General features: G+C 38.5%; 1 protein-coding gene across 1 annotated transcript in view; it reads right to left on the bottom strand.

The window, feature by feature from the left end:
* HDAC9 (histone deacetylase 9) overlaps nucleotides 1-20,960 on the bottom strand; it is a 452,635-nt gene that overhangs the window by 140,271 nt on the left and 291,404 nt on the right. Inside the window, exons 15-16 of the mRNA XM_071560871.1 lie at nucleotides 8,427-8,604; nucleotides 1,849-1,982 (exon numbers count right to left, since the gene is read on the bottom strand). Of these exons, the coding sequence (XP_071416972.1) occupies nucleotides 1,849-1,982; nucleotides 8,427-8,604 (312 nt within the window). The remainder of the gene's footprint in view (nucleotides 1-1,848; nucleotides 1,983-8,426; nucleotides 8,605-20,960) is intronic.

Genomic DNA, 20,960 nt, shown 5'->3' with positions numbered 1-20,960 from the left:
ATTAGCTATCAGATGAATGACTTTCCTAAAAAAACAATGCATCAATTAAATGCATCATTATAGCCTTCCTTATTCTGGAAAGTGAGCAGTTTTAGGCACTTGTTTGATGTCAGGCAAGTGCTAGATAATTCAGTGAAGCAAAGGACAGATTTCATCACCAAATATAGTCCTGTCTTTAGCTGCATAGGAGGATGTAGATAAACACCAGGTCTGTGTACCAACTTCACACTGAGATTTCTCAGTTTAATTATCAGAGTTTACATTTTGACAGGTCATTTCACATTCCAGCCTCATTTCAAAGCACACAATTGGGAGTCAAAATTAGCTGAATGCTGTTCAACATGAAGTGACCTATTTCCTCTCTGCCCCCAACTGGATTTTGCAAGACCTAGTAGGCTATACTTCAGTTTTTGAAATTGCAGAATTGCAAGAGAAAACTTTAGATCTTCCAGGAAACTCTTGGACTGCATGCACCTCAGACTAACCTATACCACTTTTCCATTTTTCACCTTCTGCAGTTCCACACAATTTGCTGTTCAGCAGTATCTGTTTGTTATTGGCGAAAGCAGTACACAGTAGCAAACATTTTCTTATTTTCTCTCTCTTTTGTCTTTTCCTTATAATATGGAGTCCTGAGCCAAGAAGGCAACTAAGCTTTGTTTCATAAAGCACTCAGCTACATGTTTAACTTACTTTAAAGTATGAAACCCCACCAGTGAAACCACTCATATGATATGTGGCCTTAAGGGCCTTGCTGAAAGAAAGTATCCTTAAAGACTGAAAAAAATTATCCAAGCTTAAAAAAAAAAAAAGAATTTGCCTGTTAGAGTGCTGCCATCTAGTTAGATGAGTGCATACAACAAATCCATTTATGGTGCTTGCAGTATCTCACTGCCCACTACGCTGGGCTGCCTGCCGAAAGTCTTCATGGACAGTCACTAATAGCTATCCAAAGGGATCTATTGAACCAGTTCCTTTTAGGTTTGTAAAAACATACATATATAAAGAAAAATAATTAAAGAAAGTGGCATAAGAGCCCTGGCAATTCTGGAACCTTGCAAAACATAAGCGGATTTGTGCTGAACTTTGTTAACTTGTGCTGCAGTGCTGTAAGCACCCATGATTGCTACAGGCTTCTACAGAAGTTGACAGTGCTGCACAACTCATAGGAAGCAGGGAATGGTAGGAAAAGGCTATTTTTAAGTAACCCAAATCATATATAAACCTCATAGCCTAGATTTGATTTAAACATGTTTAAATATGCAAATTTTTTGAGGGAAATCAGAAGGAAAAAAAAAGAAAAAAGAAAACAGAAGAAAATTACTCATTTCCTCTGATACTGCCGAGAAGATTGTGCTGGAATGTCTTGGGGTTTCACATAGAACCCATTATATAGCAGGCAAAGGAAAATGCTATGAAAACAGACTTTAAAGTCTGAAATAAGACAAGATGCAATATTCTTACAGAGTGATGCAAACTATGTTAAAAAACAATGGTCTATGCTACAGAAGTAAAATTCTTAGCTTTTGAAAAGTTAACAACTGTGTTATAGGAAGGACTGCATTTGCTGTTTGACTACTGCTTGTCTATCTTTCTTTATAAAGGTGAGGAAGAATCATGTCTGGATTTTATATTCTGATGCATGTAGATAAATGACAATGTATAAATTCTTTATTTTCTGATTGGAAGATGTGTTTTCCTATAATGCATTTTTTTAATATTGTCGGTTAAGACTAAATCATTCCTAAGACAAATTACTCTCTTATTACAGAACTAAAACAGATTTAGCATTTAATAAGCTTGCCATTTACTTTAATACCTCAGGTATTTGCTCTTAATTCTTATTACCTCACACTTGTTTAGCAACCCAGTTTCTTGCAGCCTTGACCAGATGCTTTGGATTCTTCCAGCATGTTCGGGGTGATTAGCATAGTTCCCACACATACACTGGTGCTTCAGCATCAGACTGTCATACACAACACCTTCAACACAAACACAACAAAATAAGAAACAGTAAGTGAAAAAAATGCAAGTTATATTCACTGTCATGCATTCTATAGCAAAACTGGATTTTATTTGACAATAAGAGCAAGATGAAAATCACAATATCACAGAGTCATTTAGGTTGGAAAAGACCTCCAAGACTATCAAGTCCAACGTTTGCCCAACCTCCACTTTGTCAACTAAACCATGGCACTAAGTCCCGTGAATTCATTTCTTGAATACCTCCAGGGATGGTGACTCCACCACCTCCCTGGGCAGCCTGTTCAATGCCTGACAACCCTTACTGTGAAGACAGTCTTCCTGATGTCCAACCTGACTGCCTCCTAGCATAGCTTGATGCCATTTCCTCTTGTCCTGTAGCTGGTTGCCAGGGAGAAGAGGCTGATCTCCACCTGCCTACAACCTCCTTTCAGGTAGTTGCAGAGAGCAATTAAGGTCTCTCTAGAACCTCCTTTTCCCCATGCTAAACAACCTCAGCTCTCTCAGCTACTCCTCATATGGCTTAATATCTTTGTTGCCCTTCTCTGGACCCAAATTCCTCTTTCCTTTGTGAGGCTCTGAATTTTGATTTACAAGACACGTCCAATAAGGCAAAAATTAATTCTCAAGAAATTATATTAATAAATACAATTAACTGTAAAGAAGAAAGGAAATTGGGTAGTGTCTTGTTAAAGGTTTTATTGCTAGGGAAAAAATCAGTCAATACTGAACCACTTGTTTTCTCTTTCTCTAGTGAGTAAGATCAGTTGAATCTGTTAACCTATATATAACAAGAAAATGTTATATATTTATAGCAGTGTAAGGAAAATAATTCAGAAAAACCTTCTAAAATAAATTTTGAAATGGCAATGCCACTCTGCATTTGTACTGCTTAACTAATGCTATATTAATTCCAGATCTCAAAGCATATCAAATAAAAGTTTCAGAAAGTTGAAACAGTGGCAGCCAGAATCATTAAAAAGTTTCACCCACTACTCAACTAGGATCAAATCCTGTTGTTTGACTGCAATGCAAGGTACCTTTTCAATTTTCTATGGTCATTTATTCAAGGACAGAACAGCTTTATACGAAACAGCTATCAATATCACATTGCTCTGTAGCTGTGTATTGGGAGCCAAAGAGAAATTTTAGTGAGGAGGCTAAAGCTAAATTCAATTTTCAAGGCTTTCAAACCAAGTCTGAAACACTGAAAAAATATTTTCTTTATTGTTGCTTGTATTTGCCTTGGAAATGTCTGGAACAACAATTATTTTCCTTACCCCTGTGGACCATTTTCATTTGGGAAACATTTGGATTTTTCTTCCCCTTACAGTTGAAAGGGACTTAACAGTTTCTCCAAGCTGCAATATTTGGCATTCCAAACCTCTTTCTTATGTGCCACCATGGCTGGGGATGCCAACACAGTTCTGGGAAAATTGTGTTAGTCTGCTACTGAAAAGTTAGCCAGTGAAGAAAACACAAAATTAAAGTCCAGATTTGACAACATGCTCAATATATTGCACCCTTATTTGGCATAGTTCTTGAATGGATATTGAACATTTAATAAAGTCTTTAAAAGCCCTACTGAATAAGAGTCTGTAAACATTGTGGGCAATTCAAAGTTAAGGTTCTGAGATAATTCAGTTAGAATGCAGCCAGAAATTGTATTGCTGGAGAAATATCTATGCTGCCATATTTCTTAGCTGATGCACTTTAGAACTGATTCTTTGGGATCTTGCTATTTCAGCCAAAATGACAATACAACAATTATGTTTATCTTAAGGACAATGCAAACATAATACCTAAGTGCATCATGTCTACGTTTATACTAAATGATCATCTAGTAAACATAATAGTTTATAAATTCGTGTATTTGCTTTCTTGTTTTGTTTTTATTTAAAGAGAAAAAAAAGGAAGAAGCACCAGCAAAAATCTGGAGCTAATAACCTAATGCAGCTTAAAATATCTGCTGGCATTATCAAAGCACTTAATAATTTCCTTTCTCTGCAGTTCTTTTTCTTCTCTATCATGAGATCTTGTAAGTTATCTGGAGATATGCACACAAATAAATGCATGTGCACATACCTCACTTTCCTTTTCTTGGCATTTAAAGATTTAACTTCTACAGTCTGTTGCCTACCCATATTGTACAGTTTGGCAGTGGTCATCATACCAATAGATAAGAAAGTGTTTCCTCCCATCCTCCTGACCAACAGAGAAGGTGCTTAGATGCTAAATGCACATGCATCAAATTCTCAGAAGCTTTTAGGCAGAGTAGGCAGCTATAGTGAATGGATTTGAATGGAAACAATTGTTAAACATTAACAAAATTAGCTGAAAGGTGAAAGTACCTCCTACCTGCCATCTTTCAATTAATTTTTTACTTTAATTATTTGAATAGCCCAAATGGCAGTTAGTAGAAATAAAAATATGTATATTTTACTATCTTATTGTTACACAGAATGGAGTGTAATACTTACACTTTTTGGCTACTTATATCAGGGTTGCAACCAATTTTGAGGTGAAACACTGAAACTGTATATTCAGGATGCCTCCTCTGGTTGATGTGGATATAAACATCCCTTTTTTAGTGCATTAGCATTTTTCCCAAAAGAGAATATAACTAAAAATGTAATTTTATTGTACATGAGTTATTTTGACTAAATCAAAAATCAGTTTAATCAGGTCAAGTCAGTATTACATGGCAGAAGCATGTGTTCCAAATCTTTAAATACTAAGATATTTGCACCACTGAGTGTAAAATTTATTTCTAGAAAAATTAATTGACTTAAGAAAAGACGCAAATATATGTTTTCATTTATTGCAAGCATTTAAATTGATTTAGGATGCGCAAGTGATTCAGATGTGTGCCTGCTGGTCATACAGCACATGTGTTTGGTGCAACACCAGAATGCAGGAGTAGAGCTTACTGCTAAAAATAGCCTATAGGATTTCCCTAACAGGATTCAGCCAATAATCTCCCCACCCCCAAGAAAAAAGAAAAAAAAAAAAAGAGAGGGAGACAACTGTTTTCAATTGCAGACTGCTGTGAAATATTAATAAAAGATGGTTATTCTGTCTCTCCAGAACAAACGCCTACAGCCAGATTCTGCTCTCAGATTCCTTGTGTAAATCTGAGCAGCTCCACTGAGACTGGTGGATTTATTCTGGATTTACACCAATATTACTGAGGTCAGAATGTGGCCCTGATGACAGATGTGAACGGTGCCACCACTGAACCACATAATGATAGAGGACACAGGACAAAAGAAACTGAATTTGCATTCAATCAGTAAAAGCCAAGGTGGGGATTCCCTAACAGTAATTCATTTCCAAAATACTTTATAATTGGGTCACCTTCTTTTAAAAATATTTTAAAACGAGGGGAGAGCAAGAGACCTAAAAATTGTTGGCTAACAGCATGGTTAGGAGATTAATTGCCCCCAGAGAACAACAGTACCAATAAGAAAAATGCAAGGGAAGGCTATCTAATAAACTATTCCAAAGAAAAATCGAAGCTAACTAATGTCAAATATTCTGTGAACTGTCTAAATGAAAATTAAGTAATTTCTTTTTTTTTTTTAATCTTATACTTGTTATCTGGTGCATATACTGTGTATATATTGCTTAACTGTCTCACAACAATCACCATTCTAATTCCCTTCAGATATTTGGCTAAAACCATTTTCTCTCATGACTCACAATAATATAGGCTCATTTTGATGCTCCTGTAATAATCTGCCACAATAGTTTTCCTGTGACCTTTTTTTTTCTCTTCCAAGAACATATTGTCTTTAAATAGGGAAGAAAAAAACCCACAAATAATAATTCGAAGCAGGGAAGTGTTTTTACATTTATTGCTAGACTCTGAATTTGACCTCATATTATGATGTACTAGAATTTTCTCCCTTTCAACCCAACCATTCCTTCCTTCCATGCTTTTAAAAATGGTAATATTGCAACTGCTGTGGTCAATGGCTGGTTTCATCTTGTGCTTTATTAAGGGAGAAAATCGCAGAACCACAGGACAGCTCAGTTTGGCAGGGACCTCCAGTGATCTACAGTTCAACTGCTCAGAGCAGGTCAGCACTGTGAGAAGATCAGGTTGCTCAGGATTCTAAAGCAGTTTGTAGAGGTTGTATAAGAATAGGGGAGAACTGGGTCTGGGTATATTTCTTTCCACTGATCAATGAATAAATGCTAGGGCACCATCCAGATCCAGAAAACACTATACTCAAATAAAGCCATTCTATATCATAACATACCATATGTTAATAATACACACGTTGATCTGTTTATTCACAGAAACTGTATTAGAACTGTTAATGTTGCAAAGTCTCTGTTCATTGTTGGTCCAAAGGTGTGAATCTCATAACATAGAAAATAGCTTTATTTTCAATACACTCAAAAACTGCAGTGATAAAGCTTATATATATATGGCTGTAAGCCTGGACACATGTCAGGGAAAGATTTCTTCAAGCAGAAATGAAAGGCTTAATAGTTAATGCAGAGGTATGTGCTCTGTTGGAGCTAGTCATAGATACAGCTCGGAAGCAGCTATAGCATTGCAGTCTTCAGCAAGTATCTGGAGGATATGAAAAGAGTGAGGGTATACAGAGCAGAAGCGGAGAAACAGAAGCATAAGGTTGTAGGGCATGTGGAAATAAGAGAATTTTTTTTTTCAGTAATTGAAAGAGAAGATTATCTTGAAAGAGCAGAGGAGGGGGGAAAAAGAGTCAATAAAAGAAGAAAAAATTATTCAAGAAAAAGATGTTTCAGATTTAGGGAAAGGAATTCAGTGAAGGACTAAGAATCTCTGTTGGAACAAGATGGGTTTTTCTCTCTTTTTCCTTATCTGTTTTTGGTGTTATTCATGTAGCAATGCTTTACTTAAAGGGTAAGGCTAGACTCTCCCTAATCTTAGTACACCCTGACTGTGCATGCACTGTCTTCATTTCCATTGCCAACCTCATCAGGCTTTGTTGTGTCAGATTACAAGCCTTTTATGCCAGGGATGTCCCATTCCCACTATCTCCATTCAGTGTTTGTCCTTTTTTAATTCTGCTACGTCAACTTCACTTTTTCTTACTTGATAAGTTCCACTGATGTGTCAAGTCCATCTATCTGTGTAACCCCCTTGACCTTAGCCCCATGATGTCATGATGTCAGCAAACCTTAGCAATCAGACTGAAACAGCAGCCTTTACTTTTGTTACTTCATTCAACTTGTTCAGTGGAACTTCAGATTTTTGAATGGGACAGTGAAGCCTAAACACAGTGAGCTCACTTTTGGTGTGCTCTGTGAATCTCTTAAAATGAGTTTACAGATTAGAAAAACAGTGGCCTGGTTTAATAATCCTATCTATTTACAGCTGTTCTTTTAGCAGAAATTCATGGAAAGGGAATTAGTATGTTTCTTTCTGTACAATCCAAATGTTTGTTACCCAACAAGTAATAATTTTTTGTTTTCCAGTTTCACATCCTAATTGGAAAGATAGGACACTGTAGCATCTCACACAGTCACATACATTGCCAATTAAGGACTCCATCCTACACCAATCCATGGTCATGGCCTGAAAAGATGCAAACTTTCAGGGCATGGTAAATTCTGCCAACTGATGTGAAGAAATTAGTACTTCTGGCATAAACACTAATGAATAGTAACTCCAAATATTTATTTCCTTTTTTCATTTGTTTGTTTGGGGTTTTTTTTGTGCACAAAATGACTCAACTTCTAACCATGGTCTAATGTTATACTGACATTAGGGCTTTTAAAAAGATGAACCCTCCTGCAAGGTTAGATTACCCATAATAAGAAATGAAGTTTCTGTGATCATTTTTTTCCCTTTGACTGAAGATTTTTTGAGTTCTAATCACTTTGCTTTGGACATCCCAGAAGATGTTCCCTGAGTGACTGGAATGCCCAGGACCACAAAACATGCCTTTGCAGACTCCACACAACCACTGAAAGACACAGAAGTTTGTAGCCAACATCACCTAGTAATCTCTACAGCTTTGCTATTTCTGTAGAGAAAGTGACCTTACAGTAGAGACTGACTTGTCCAATGAAGATATTGAGAATTACATTGCAGCTTTTCTCCTTACTGGTGGTCTTTCTTCAACTTATTGGTGGTCTCTTTTCAAAACAGGAAACAAGAACACAGAGAAAAGAACCAGAGAATAGAGAAATGATCAAAAATGCACCTGTTGCTGTTATTGCCAGAGCCAGTCAATGATAATAATTTATGACTGTGTGAATATTAACCCTGTGATTTATCAGCTGCACTGTTTGAGTTGTCCATATAGCATCATAAAACAGAGGAGCAGTACAGCTAAAACAGAACACACTGCTGCAGGAGGTATTTGAGGCATTTAAGTCTGTTGATCCCACATGAACAAATGCATTTGCCCTGCCTATTAAAAGCAGTCTTTAGGGAATCCTACCAGTTGTGTAGACATGATGGCTGGACTGGTCCATGTCTGGGTGAGGTAATGTGGAATCAGTAGGGGAAGATGGGGTCCCGGACACTGGTTGATGTTTATCTAATCCTGCCATGCCAACTGTAGCCATCTGAGCCTGGTAGATTTGCAACTGATGGACATGCCGATGTGCCAGGAACTCCTGTTTCCAAGAAAACAGCACAGTAGAAAGAAATGTGAGACAGGATCAAGTAAGACACTGAAGGAAACATGTCAACAAATTAAGTTCATTAGGTCAGGACTGTAATAAACAGTGTGGACCTCCACCCCCAAATTGCACCTAGCGCTCAGTCAATAAATCCATTCAACAGATGTTTTCACACTGACAGTGTGGGCTGCTGATTTTGCTGAGAGTAAGTGATGGCAGGCAAGCTGTCAGTTCTCCCTCACAGGAAAGATGGCTTCCCATGCAAAGGCTTATAAAAGGCAAAGATTTTATAACATATTAAATACATAATATGATGTTAGAATATACATTTTATGACCCTAAAAAATAAAATTTAAATTTCCCACAGCTGAAAGTGAAAAGTGGTGCTCTTAGTACTCAGTACCAAATGTGCTGAGGAACTGTGAGTCAAGTTTCTACAGAGGACTCTGTTCCCAGAGCTCCCAGGAAATGGGAACAATTTGCATCTAAGTTTTCACAAATCATTTGGAAATTCAGGAATTATTACATGAGATTCCACTTAGGAATCATCTTTTTTTGTCATAACTGCTGCTGGCTGTAGGCCATGCCAAACACTTCAGGGAAGATAGGCAGGTGTGAAAAGACTCTGACAGAGCAGAAAAGATTTTCTCCTCTGTTTTGTTTGTCAACAGATGGGCACTTTTGATGACAACAAAAGCTGAAACTCTGCTGAAGCCAGTATAAAACTTGGCATTCACTCACTCCACAGAGTAGGATTGCTTCCCAAGCCCTTTTCTTTCTGCCTTTCTTTTTTTGTGCCTACGGTCCTAGAACATCCACAGAAAGTGAATGTAAGAGAGATATTTTCAAACAACTTAATATGAATTCAGATGTAATTCACACTTGTGTCTTACAACTGCAGGCTCTGTTTATCTTCACCTGGGCTCAGTATACATAATATGCAGGCATATACATATATGTATGTATATGTGTATAAATATATATATATGTCCTTCTTTTTTTTTTTTCTTTTTTTTTTTTTTTTAACCCAGTAACAGTTAGCAGTGCTGTATGTTGTTGCTTTGTAGAGCAGCTTCGAAGCCTGACCTGGCCAAGGAGGGATTGCTGGCTGCTCAGAGAGGTGAAGCTGAGTTCAGGCTGTGTGGGAAGGCAGGTGGGAGTACCCGGGAGCACCCCAGCCCCTCTCACACAGCAAAATAAATTGACAGCTCATAGGATGTAAGAATGTCTACCCTGCATGTAATGAGTCCTTTATGCAAACCAGTGCTCATCAATAACAGCTGAAATGAGAACAAATGCTTTAAAAGGCAGCCTCAAAAACCACATTAATGACTAAGGTCACCACTTCAGTGAAAAGACATAAGGTCATGGGAAGGATAGATCACCTGGGACCTTGTCATAAGTGACTAAATGAAGAAAGAAAATATGAGTAAGCAAAAAAAGGTTTTACAGGAATTACCTTGGATTGGAGTCATTGAACTATTTCCATTTCTTTAAATACATTTCTCAACTTTTCCTATTGTGTTTTTTATTTTAATGTATGATGACAGGATGGTGTTTTATATTCCAGGAATTATCTCGAGGCATCTGAAGAGATCTTGCTATCCCCTTATGAAGGCAACATAACTTAATATTCAGGATTTTTTCCTGAAGTACCTAAGTGCTTAACTTCTGCTTAGTTTCACTCATGATTTTAATTCTGATAAATTTTCAGATGAGATTTTTTTGTCCTCATAGGCATACGTATCTTTTGTACCTTTTGCTGAGAGAGCCTGTGACTGGAGAGAAGTGAAGAATGCATGGACACTATTGTGTTGAATATTTTCCCTGTGGAGAACAGAAGCAGATACATTTGTTTGTGAGAATTTAGCATTCATATTCCTCAGTGCTGGCTTTAGTGGTCAATAAAGGAAGCACAGGAGGCATTTTGCTATCTATGGCATGATTACTTCCTGCATCCTAGGATCAAGGGTTGACAGCAGCAGTCTGTCTGATGCTTGTGTATTTACCATCTCCTGCATGGTCTTCTAAATTGTTAGCTGAGCAGTTTGGAAGAAGTGAAACTTCGACCTGCAGAGAAAGTTACTGCCACACAGGAAATTAGCAGAATAGTATTATTTCTGTTGCTCTCCTCAACCTCATAGGTTGCCTTCATTGCATTAATTAAACAGTTGATGTCTGTGTGGTTTTTTGAGCAAGGGAATTTTTAATACCATCTTTCAGTGTTCACACTATTGATAATTTATTAATTGAGTTCACTTTTCTGATAATTACTAGAGTACAGAAGACAAAAGGGTTTGTTCCCAATTGGAATGCTCTTCAAGCTAGTAAGGAGGCATCAGTGGATTCTGGCAGTCTTCATTAAACAGTATTACTTAAATATACTTCTTTAAGAAATCTTGGAAATTCAGCTATCAGTGAGGGGTGGGTGACTGATGCAGTGCACAAATGTTTCTTTTGGGACTTTTCTCATTGCTGATTGACTGAACCTTTAGAGCTGCATTGTCTGCCTCTTTTTTACTTTCAGACCTGAAATTTCTGGTCCAATAGCTGCACAATTTTTTTCAGAGAAACTGTAAGTTTGCCATTTAATCAATATTTAAAATGTGATCTTTCCAGGACTCTGTCTAAAGAAGTCACTTTAAGTGTTTTGGGATTTTGTTTGTGTCTTTTTGTTGTTGTTTTGTTTTGTTTTGTTTTGTTTTTTGTACAGTGTCTTGAAGAATAAAAGAAAAATTCTGGAACACCACAAAATAGGTAATTTGGGAAGTATCTTTGCTTCTAAAATGATTACATGTTTGTGTCTGTGTAGGCAATAGAAACACTATTTTTTGTGCATACAAATAAATCAAGGTATTTTTTTGTGCTAATAAATCTGTGTGAACATCACCCAAGTCAGACAGCTATCTATTTAAGCAATTCGTTACAGACCAAGAAGAAAGCCTGTTCTTGCTGTCCTGGATTTTCTGGTTAAACTGTGTTTTGTTTATATCATTCTCCCCTGCTAAAATGAAACCAGATACATACTGAATATTTGATACATGTTTATCAACATAGTCATTTCAGGGAAGGAGAAGAAATTTGTGGAGTGTTCAATGGACAGTTATATGACGCCTGCTTTAATTTCTGAGGTCACAGAAAACTTTTTGCATGTGAAAATATTCTAAAATTTGTTAAAAGTACAGTAATTTGTCTCACCAGGCTTACAGTGAGGCTTACGTCCTCTGCTGACTTCCAGATCCTTTAACTATAATTTTAAAAACTATGTATCAGCAAAGTTTAGACTTGTTTGAATTTTAGTCAAAATTTTAGACTAAATTCCTGATTAGGATTCATTTTGCAGACAACGTTCACTCGTGAAATACATATATTGTTTTCCAGCCACCTACATATTTATGCTGTGAGCATTACAGATACTCTCTATCACATGGACAAGTGGATTAATGCAAAATGAGTAATGTGGATAATCAACACACTTATCTGGCTCCCCAAATGCCCACCTGGCCTCTGGAAGGGATTAAAGCAACACAATGAATTCATCTTCAGGTTTTATGTGCTACAGCCCTGGAAACACATGTCTGTCTCTCCAGCAATAGGACAAAAGCAGTATTTGCACATCTGCAGGGCTAGTGATTTGTGTGAATATATTTGGAGCATTTCTTAGGTAACCTGAGCCCTGTCTGCCCGGCATGGAGCCTGCTAGTTCCAGGTGCCTGAGATTAGTTTATTAGTAGAGGCGAGCAATTAGGGCCTCTGCTGAAGCCAGTGCAGGGCTATGGATCCTCTTCCCAGCAACCAGCTCAGGCCCTCGGTAATTATTTTGAAGAGGATTTTTAGAATCTGTATCTAAAGAGAAGATGAGACATTTAGAAGCATGGGAGGTAAATATTTGTTATTCTCCTAGTATTACTGTAAAGTTTGTTTAGCAGGAGTTGGAATGAGAGTTGGTGAGAATACTCCTTTTGTGCAGATGTCTGATTTGTATATTTTGGTGCTTAACATTGTATAAATTCTAAGGACTTTAATGAGAGCTATTTCCTTGTTTCTACTGGCTGTGAGAACTGATAACCCACAAGTGCGTTCTGTTGGATTATTAGATGGTCCACGTTGGATGATAAAACATAGGTGAATTGTCTGTGAATTAGTGCTCCTTTAAGTTATTATGGTTTGTGAAGAAAAAAAATGGGGGGTTCACTCAAAAACTTTTCTTGCCTCTCAATAGTCTGCTTTCAATTTAATTTGATATGTTAATATTTAGTTTGATCACAGTGAAATAAATCCTAAGATTGCATACTCCTAATTGTGTATAGGCATAGGTACACCTCTCTTTAGGGTTTATGTTTTGGCTTTTTTTCATTGTGGTAATTTTTTTTTCCAAGGAATATCAAATTTTGAATTTCTTAATAATGAAATTACTACTTATAGTCTCTCATATATTTGTGGCCATATTTATAGCCCTCTGTTTTTGTGCCTCTGCTCTGTTCTGCTGAAGTATGAAGCATGTCTATTAACTGTTAAAAGTCATTCATGTTTTGCCCATTCTACCCTCCTCTCCCAAAAGACCTTCAGCACTACTTACAAAGCTTTTTGTCTTAAAGCATTTTTGGTGGCCTGTTTGCTAATTTCCACATTGTTTTCAGAAAATTACCCAATTTCCTGAGAGGGAAAAATACACACATGCACTGCAGAAAGTTTTGCCCTAGGTAAGGATGAAAACAAGACCTGCTGCCTTTTAGACCTGCAGTTCCTCTATTTCCTTCTTCTGAATGGTATTTCTGACAGCTGCTCTGCTGCCTTGTCTCACTCCATGGCTCCATGTTGAAAGCCTTACTCCTTAGCCCTGTCTAGTCCCCTGTAACAACCTCAGAACAGAGCAACTTCAGATCCTGCTTGCTGCTTGTTTTCCACCCTCCTCAGCTTCCTACCTTCCCAGTGCAGTTGTGAATGCATCCAGGGGGTGTCCAGGCCAGGCAGTGACTGTATCCAGTGAAATGGCCTCTGCAGCAGACAGAGCTCACTCCTGCTTCAAGGTTTCCATGATGGCAGCCTTGGCCAAAACCAAGACAGTACCATCCAAAGACTGATTCAGTCAGAAACTCTGGGCACCCAGAAATTTCTCATTCAGTTAGATGTAGGTAGTTAACAGTGCTTCAGAAATAATGGATCTCATACAATAAATCAGTAGGTCTGACCTTGGTTATCTTCAGAAGTGAGAGAAAAAAACATGGAAAGCAAAGAATTTCTGTACAAAGGAGTATTGTGACAAAAAGAACTGTAGGCAAACAGAAGTTTTAGCAATTTTAACTCAGGAGTTTTGTAAACTACTATTCTGCTTTCTGTCCTCAAACAAAACTATAACTAGTTGCCCTCAGGAATGAGCAAAAATAGGCCCTGAAGTCTTCTGAAAATACTTGTGTGAACAAATGTGAAAGTGCAGGAATGGCATATGTCCATCAATCTATACAACCTAAAAGAGAAATTAGGCTGAAATATCCTTGAAAATGAGTATGTTGAGTGATCTTTTAAACTGCTCTGTCACTTGAAGAAAACACATCACGAAGAAACCCTACCAGTACTATTTTTGGCAAAACCACATGCAAACCCACAAACTTTCATGGTCATCACTTTCAAAAAAACCCGGTATCACCATCTGAAATATAGTCAACCACAAATTCAGAACCAGCATTTTTACAACAAGTAAATAAATTGCAAGTATGGATACAGACACATAGATTGAATAGGTAGAAATGGGTTTAGACTAAGCAAAAGGATAGGTAGGAGAAAAGAAGCATTTACCCTTAAGGCATTTGGGTGTATGGTAAGTTACATATTATCAGGATGTTTATAGATTTTGGATTTCTCTTGCTGTAATCCAAGGAAAACAGTGATGACTAGAATATGTGTAAACACAAATGAAGTCTTATCAACTGAATATTATGTACAGATACCAAATGGTGGGATGAAAACCATACCTCAGAACTGCCTAGAGTCCCAGGCAGATTTGCCTTGGGCAGTAACCAGCTTCTCGCAGCAAAACAACCCTGTGCTCTCTGCTTTCCCCTTGCCTTCTAGAGGGCTGTGGAATGGCTTATTCCAGCTGCTGCCAAGGCAGATCTTAGCACTTGGGTAGCCCTACTGCAGTGACTGCCTAGGGCATGGTCATCACCCTCAACCAGTGTTGTTTTTCCCCTCTGTTTCTGGAGCAGCAAAGCTGCTGCTACAGAGGTCTCTGCCCCTCTCCTGCTATCCTTCCCTTCCAGGGCAGGAGCGCCTTTAGGGTGGCAAAACATGTTACTAAAATTACAATACTTTTTTTTCTAGTGGGCCAAGCAATAGGGAAAGAGACTTCTCCTTCAAGACATGTAGGAAAAGATGCTTTCTGACCTTGGGTTGCTAATATGGGAGTCGGGGTTGGGGTCACGGGGCTGCCTCTGGTTGTAGGACAAAGCAGCAGGGTCAGGACCCTACCTTTTGATTCTACTCTTGCATGGGAAGGTGGATGGGTTGCTGACCTGTGGTTTTGAAGGGAGAGAGAGTCAAAGTTACCTCTCTTGAATGGAGAGTTTCCAGAAGTCTGAGCATCCTAACATGGTGCATGCTGGTCCAATGGAGGTGAGGAATCAAGATGATCACATGGGCTAAGAAGTTTTCAGCTATCTGCGTGAAGAATAGGAGCCAGGCAGTCATGCTGAAGCCTGGCATGATTAAGAAGAGAGTGATGGAAGTGACAAAAAGGAAGGCCCTAAATTCGGAGCACTTTCTACTAGAGGGAAGTTCCAGGAGTCCAGTTGAGCTGCTGGTTTTACTCATGGTTCCTGCTCCTCTGAGACCTACATTCTGATAGTGGCAGGTACTTGACTTCTATCACTCCTGCTAAAGTGCTGACTCTAGAGAATGCATAGCACACATCCAAAGAAAATGCAGTGCCTTCTCCAAAGCTTGATCTGCTGGCTGAATCCTTTCTTCACTTTCTGACTCTTCCAGAGATTTAATGTAATTTTATAAATAATTGGGAGTACAATGAAGGGGAAGAATAGATCTTCTGAACATCTTAAGTGTTTCCTTTTTTTCTTTTTTTTCCTCAAGAAAACTACTTTAGAGGATTTTTTGTTTTTTTTTACTTTATTGCTTTTACTAGAAAAACCACATGACTTTCCTGAAGTCGTTTGGTACTTTCCAAAAATGAATACAGAGAAGCACAGAAATGAATGCCAAAGAGAAAATACAATTGTCCGTGCCTTGCCCTAACTTTCCCTGTTAACAGTTATTTGCTTCTTTCACTTTGATGTGAAGAATAAATAGGCTCTATAATAACATTTAATGGTTACAACCACCTAATCCTAGCAGCTTTCCAAAATCATTAAGTTGATATGTTGGTTGGCCAAAAGTAATTAATGGCAATGTCACCTGTCCCACATGTTTCATTGGTCTGCAAAATGTCACCCAACTCTCTTCAACAGTATTGACAAATCAGTTTGGTGTTAGTTTATGCAAATCACTTCAACCACTTTAATTTTTCTGCTCTTCATCACAACTACTTCTCTTAGCAGAATTGCATGGTTTCTTTTAAAGTGAAGACTCATTACTTTGGCCTTCATGCAGTGAAATAATACTCCCCAGGCAAAATTCAGCAATGGTTCTGCTGCAGATCTGTGTTTTCTGCATATTTCAGCAGATTGTGTTTTGGTTTTATAGGCAATTCTTCCGAGTTCAGGATTTATTGTAGAATTAATGGAAATTATTTGGATTTGACATATAAAGAGAAAACCATGGAAACCCTGCTCTTCAGTGTAGAGTCCAAACACACTAACACACCAATGTCTAAACATAAAATCATGAGGGTGTATAGATGCCTTCTGCAGATGCCTCCTCTCTTGTAGGGAGGTACGTAAGGTCACAACAGGGAGCATCAGCTGACCATATGACTGCCAAGTATAAAAGCATAACCAAGATGTTGCACCAACTCATTTCTCTTTCTCTAGATCACTTGCATAGGTTGCTGTATCTAAAAAACCTGAATGCGGGTGTGTACTGCAATTGTCCACACCAGAGCTTTTGTGCACCAATCATGGATTTCTGCTGTTGGCTGTGTGATGGGAGAGTTGTAACTTGATAGTTACCATGTTCCAGTCCTTTGCTGGAGGATTCAACCCCAATAGCAATACAGGCTGGGAGATGAACAGGAGCCCTCCTGAAAAGGACTTGGTGCTGCTGGTATATGAAAGGCTGAATGTGAGCTGGCAATGTGCACTTGCAGCCCAGAAAGCCAATTGTATCCTGGGCTGAATCAAAAGCAACATGGCCAGCAGGATGAAGGAGGTGATTCTGTTCCTCTACTCTCCTTTTATGAGACCCCATCTAGAGTACTGTGTCCAGCTCTGGGGTCCCCCAGCATGGGAAGGACATTGACCTACTGGAGCAAGTCCACAGGAGAGCCAGCAAGATGACTAGAAGGATGGAACACCTCTCCTACGAGGAAAGGCTAAGGGAATTGGGATTGTTCAGCCTAGAAGAAGCAAGGCTTTGGGATGACCTAATTGTGGCCTTCCAGTATCTGAAGGGAGCCTACAAGAAAGATGGAGAGACACTATTTACAAGGGCATGTAGTGACAAGACAAAGGGGAATGGCTTCAAACTGAAAGAGAGTGTTAGATTACATACTAGAAAAAAATTCTCTGCTGTGAGGGTGGTGAGGCACTGGAGGAAGTTGGCCAGGGAAGTTGTAGGTGCCCCATCCCTGGAAGTGTTCAAGGCACATTGGACGGGGCTCTGAGCAACCTGCTTTAGTGAAGGAGTCCCTGTCATTGGCAAGAAGTTTGGAACTCGGTGATCTTTAAGTTCCCTTCCTGTCCAAACCAGTGTATGATTCTATGATTTCTATCCCTCTGAAGATTTCAGAGAAATGTATTACCAAACCTCATACCTTACTTCAGTGTGGTTAAAATGTCAACAGAATTTTTTTCTCCAACACATATGTAGTAGGAGTTATAAAATTTCTTTAAAAAATATGTATGTACATACACACATTTTCTGGTGTCTCAAATCATATATTGGGGAAGGCAGCCCTGAAGATAACTCCATTGCTGGTGCAGTCCCTTAAAGCACCTGCCTAATAGTAGTCTGATGACAGCTTGGAAGGACATCCATATGCTAGACACTTTCTTGGAGTCAGTGGCTGAGCAGCAAGACCAGAAGCAGTCAGGAAGGGGCAGATAAGACAGTGGGAGGTGCAAATACCTGAGAACTGTGCAGGTGCAGTCAAAGGGCAGAGGGCTTCCAGAAATTCTCAAAAGGACCTGACTGTCACTGGAGATGGCAACCTCCTCCAAGAAAAAGTTCTAACACATTTAGCTCTTTTTTTGCAGCCAAACTGGATTATTTACACAGGTCTAAGTCTAGATAGACTAAAGGGGAACCAAGAAATTTATCATAGGTTTTCACTGGGATATCTGAGAGAAAGGTTTGGCACTTCAATAACGGCTTTTTAAGGCATTACTCACAAAGAAGGGAGACGCTTCTTGAAGCCACACAACACTTGGAAAAATTATATACTGGAAAATTTTTGCACCAAATCAATAGCCACAATTTTAACTACATCTAGTGAAACCTGGGAGTGAGGGAATCCTGAGAACCAGTTAAAGCAAAATGTTACTTCTAATTGTTGTATTTAGTTGGCCTTGTCTTGTGACAAGTTTGTTATTATGCAGATTTCCTACCTGCCAATTCTATGGGAGGATTTTACAAAGTGAAGTTATGCAGGCAATTCCCCTTGCTTTTTACCTCTTTATTCCTAATTATGCTGGCCCTGTGTTCACTCAAGATAACATTATAGCTGTCCCCAAAACCTCTAGATTTGAGGCCTGTGACAAATGAAATATTTTAGTGTTCGGAATATTTTTTCCTTATATTGCAGAAGTGTAGGTACTAAAACGCTGAAAACAAAGCTGTGCTTGCCTGTTGTCTGACAGTGGGTTAGTAGTTTTAAAATATTTTCATGGGTGTAATTTCTTAAATGTCCTTTTTTTTTCTTCAGCTGTAATATACTGTCCTTATGCTTTTTTAGGTGGTTTTTTCCCCCTAAGGATGTTGTTCTTCTTGCTCTTTAACAATTTTTCTGTACATGCTGCATATATATCCTTTGCATGACACCATCCTATTAAAGGTTATAATGAAAGTAATCTTTAATTCATCTGCTTCATAGAAAGTATTTTTGTATGGAGAAGCTAAGGTGCAGACATTACAGATCCAAAGTGCAGAGGGATTATAAACCTTAATTTTTAAGTCTTTGCTTTAACCATTGAATCAGTAATAACTGTATTACATGAATAATATTCTCCACTTCTAGTTGGTTTAATTATGAAATAAGGCAGCACTTTGGCTTTCAGTGGTTCCTATTACAATAGATAGTAGTAGAGGTACAGTCAAAAGTTGATTTTTTTTTCTGCTAGATTTGACAAAGGATAGGAGAAAGCAGTTGGAGTCGTTGGCACTATAAAATGTTACAGCTTTTACGTACAGCTCAGACAAATTAAAGTATCCCCACTCTATAGCTTTAGGCTGGTGCAAGAGGGCTCTGGGCAGACTGGGTGAGGAGAGGGAAGCCAATCATCTCTGTGACCCACACTGAGCCATTGCAGTGAAGGGCCTCTTAAACTTCTCAGATGCTGTCTCCCTGGGCTGTTGGGAATATCCAGTCCGTTTTCTTTTCGGCCTCTGGGAGGATTAAACTTATTCAGAGAAACCAGAAGGAAATGTGGTCCTGTAAAATGGGTGTACACATCGTGCCACAGCCAACCCTTAGGGCTACTGTGAGTCCTAAGAGATATGCCAACAGTGCACTCCAAGACAGGCAGTGCCAAAGCACTCCAAATAGCCAGCACCCCATATTCATGCCATTGCCATTGGGATGGTCTGGAAGCCCTGCAAGGCATAGGGGACCTTCTGAAAAAGAATGGATGGTGTCAAATGTATCTCAGACCCTTTTCAGAGCTTTAAACAGGGTTTAAAGCACTGGGTCCTACCAGCCCAGCATATTTCTGTTGGAACTCTGTGAAACAAGATATGTTTGAAGGTTTCTTCCCAGGAACCACAGGAGTTAAACCCGATGTGATTGCAATATCAACAGATATGCTAAAACATGGCAGATTTAGATCTGAGCCCAACCAGAAAACCTAACGCTATCCTGACGTCAAGCTGCAGCTAATAAAGCTTCTAGGCTCCTTCTCTTTCTCCTTTTCCAAATCCTCCCCTGGCTATGGATATTGGGGTTTCTCTTTGCTACTCTTAGTGCCAAAAGGTAAAACAATTTAAAAAAGTGATATTCAAAAAGGGGGAAAGCATGTGAGATTGTGGCTGAGCTTCTGACTTTTAGTAACAATTTTAGAAATATTCCTGCTTTTCATCATGAAATTTCAGATTCACATATCCAAGTGGCCCTTTGGACATTGCAATGTGCTATACATATGAATATAATTTAATTAATAGGAATCTAATGGCTGCTACTTGGCCTTTTTTGCCTATTTTTAGTCAGTCTACAGAGAATTTAAGAGCCTTTTACTATTCATTTGGAAATCAGAGATGGGATTGTTTTTCAGTTTTTCTTGTGTGCATTGTGAGGCATCAATGTAATCTATGACCAGTGTCTTGTTTTTTTTTTTTTTCCCCAACCTGGACTTAAGCCCTGATGACTGTTGCTGTCACACAGCAATATTTTCCAGTGTTGTAATACAACGTATCCTAGATGTTATATCCTTAAGAGGTTCCCAGGTTTCATTCTTTTGGGAAGAAGGAATCATGAAGTTGCAAGACTTCCAGTAAATTTTATATAAAATTGTAATTAGCTGGAGAAATCTGATTTCTAGGTATATTTATGTTGGTCCAGATACAAACCCCCCAAAAATGCTTTTAAAATTTGGGCTCGGTATAACTTCAGATGAAAGTATCTGCTAACCTCATTAATCTCTAGCCTTTTGTGTATGTGACAGTAAGCAGTTACTGAGCTCTCTTTCAGAGCCAGATGTATTTCTGGTGTAACATCTGTAATACCTGTAGATTCAACATATCACTTCAGTATAAAAAGTGCTATATAAAGTTATTCAAGTTAATAAGGCCAAAATTGCTTTGAATACAAAGTTTTGCTACTCATGCAATGATTGCAAAGAGCAAAATTCATCTCACTACAGAGGAAGTAATACACTCCAACTTCATGTGGCAGGAACAAGGGCACTGTGCTAATTTATGAGGAGCTGCCATCTGAAGGCATTGAGATTTCAGACCCATTGAATCTTAACCAAAAACTGGGGGAACATCAGAGGCAAAAGCTAGTTATCATTACATTTTAGTTTGTTTCA

The sequence above is a fragment of the Pithys albifrons genome, chromosome 7 (genome assembly GCF_047495875.1).
Source record: "Pithys albifrons albifrons isolate INPA30051 chromosome 7, PitAlb_v1, whole genome shotgun sequence".
Lineage (NCBI taxonomy): Eukaryota > Metazoa > Chordata > Aves > Passeriformes > Thamnophilidae > Pithys > Pithys albifrons.
The sequence above is the reverse complement of the archived record's forward strand: the minus strand, read 5'-3'. Positions and strand labels throughout refer to the sequence as shown.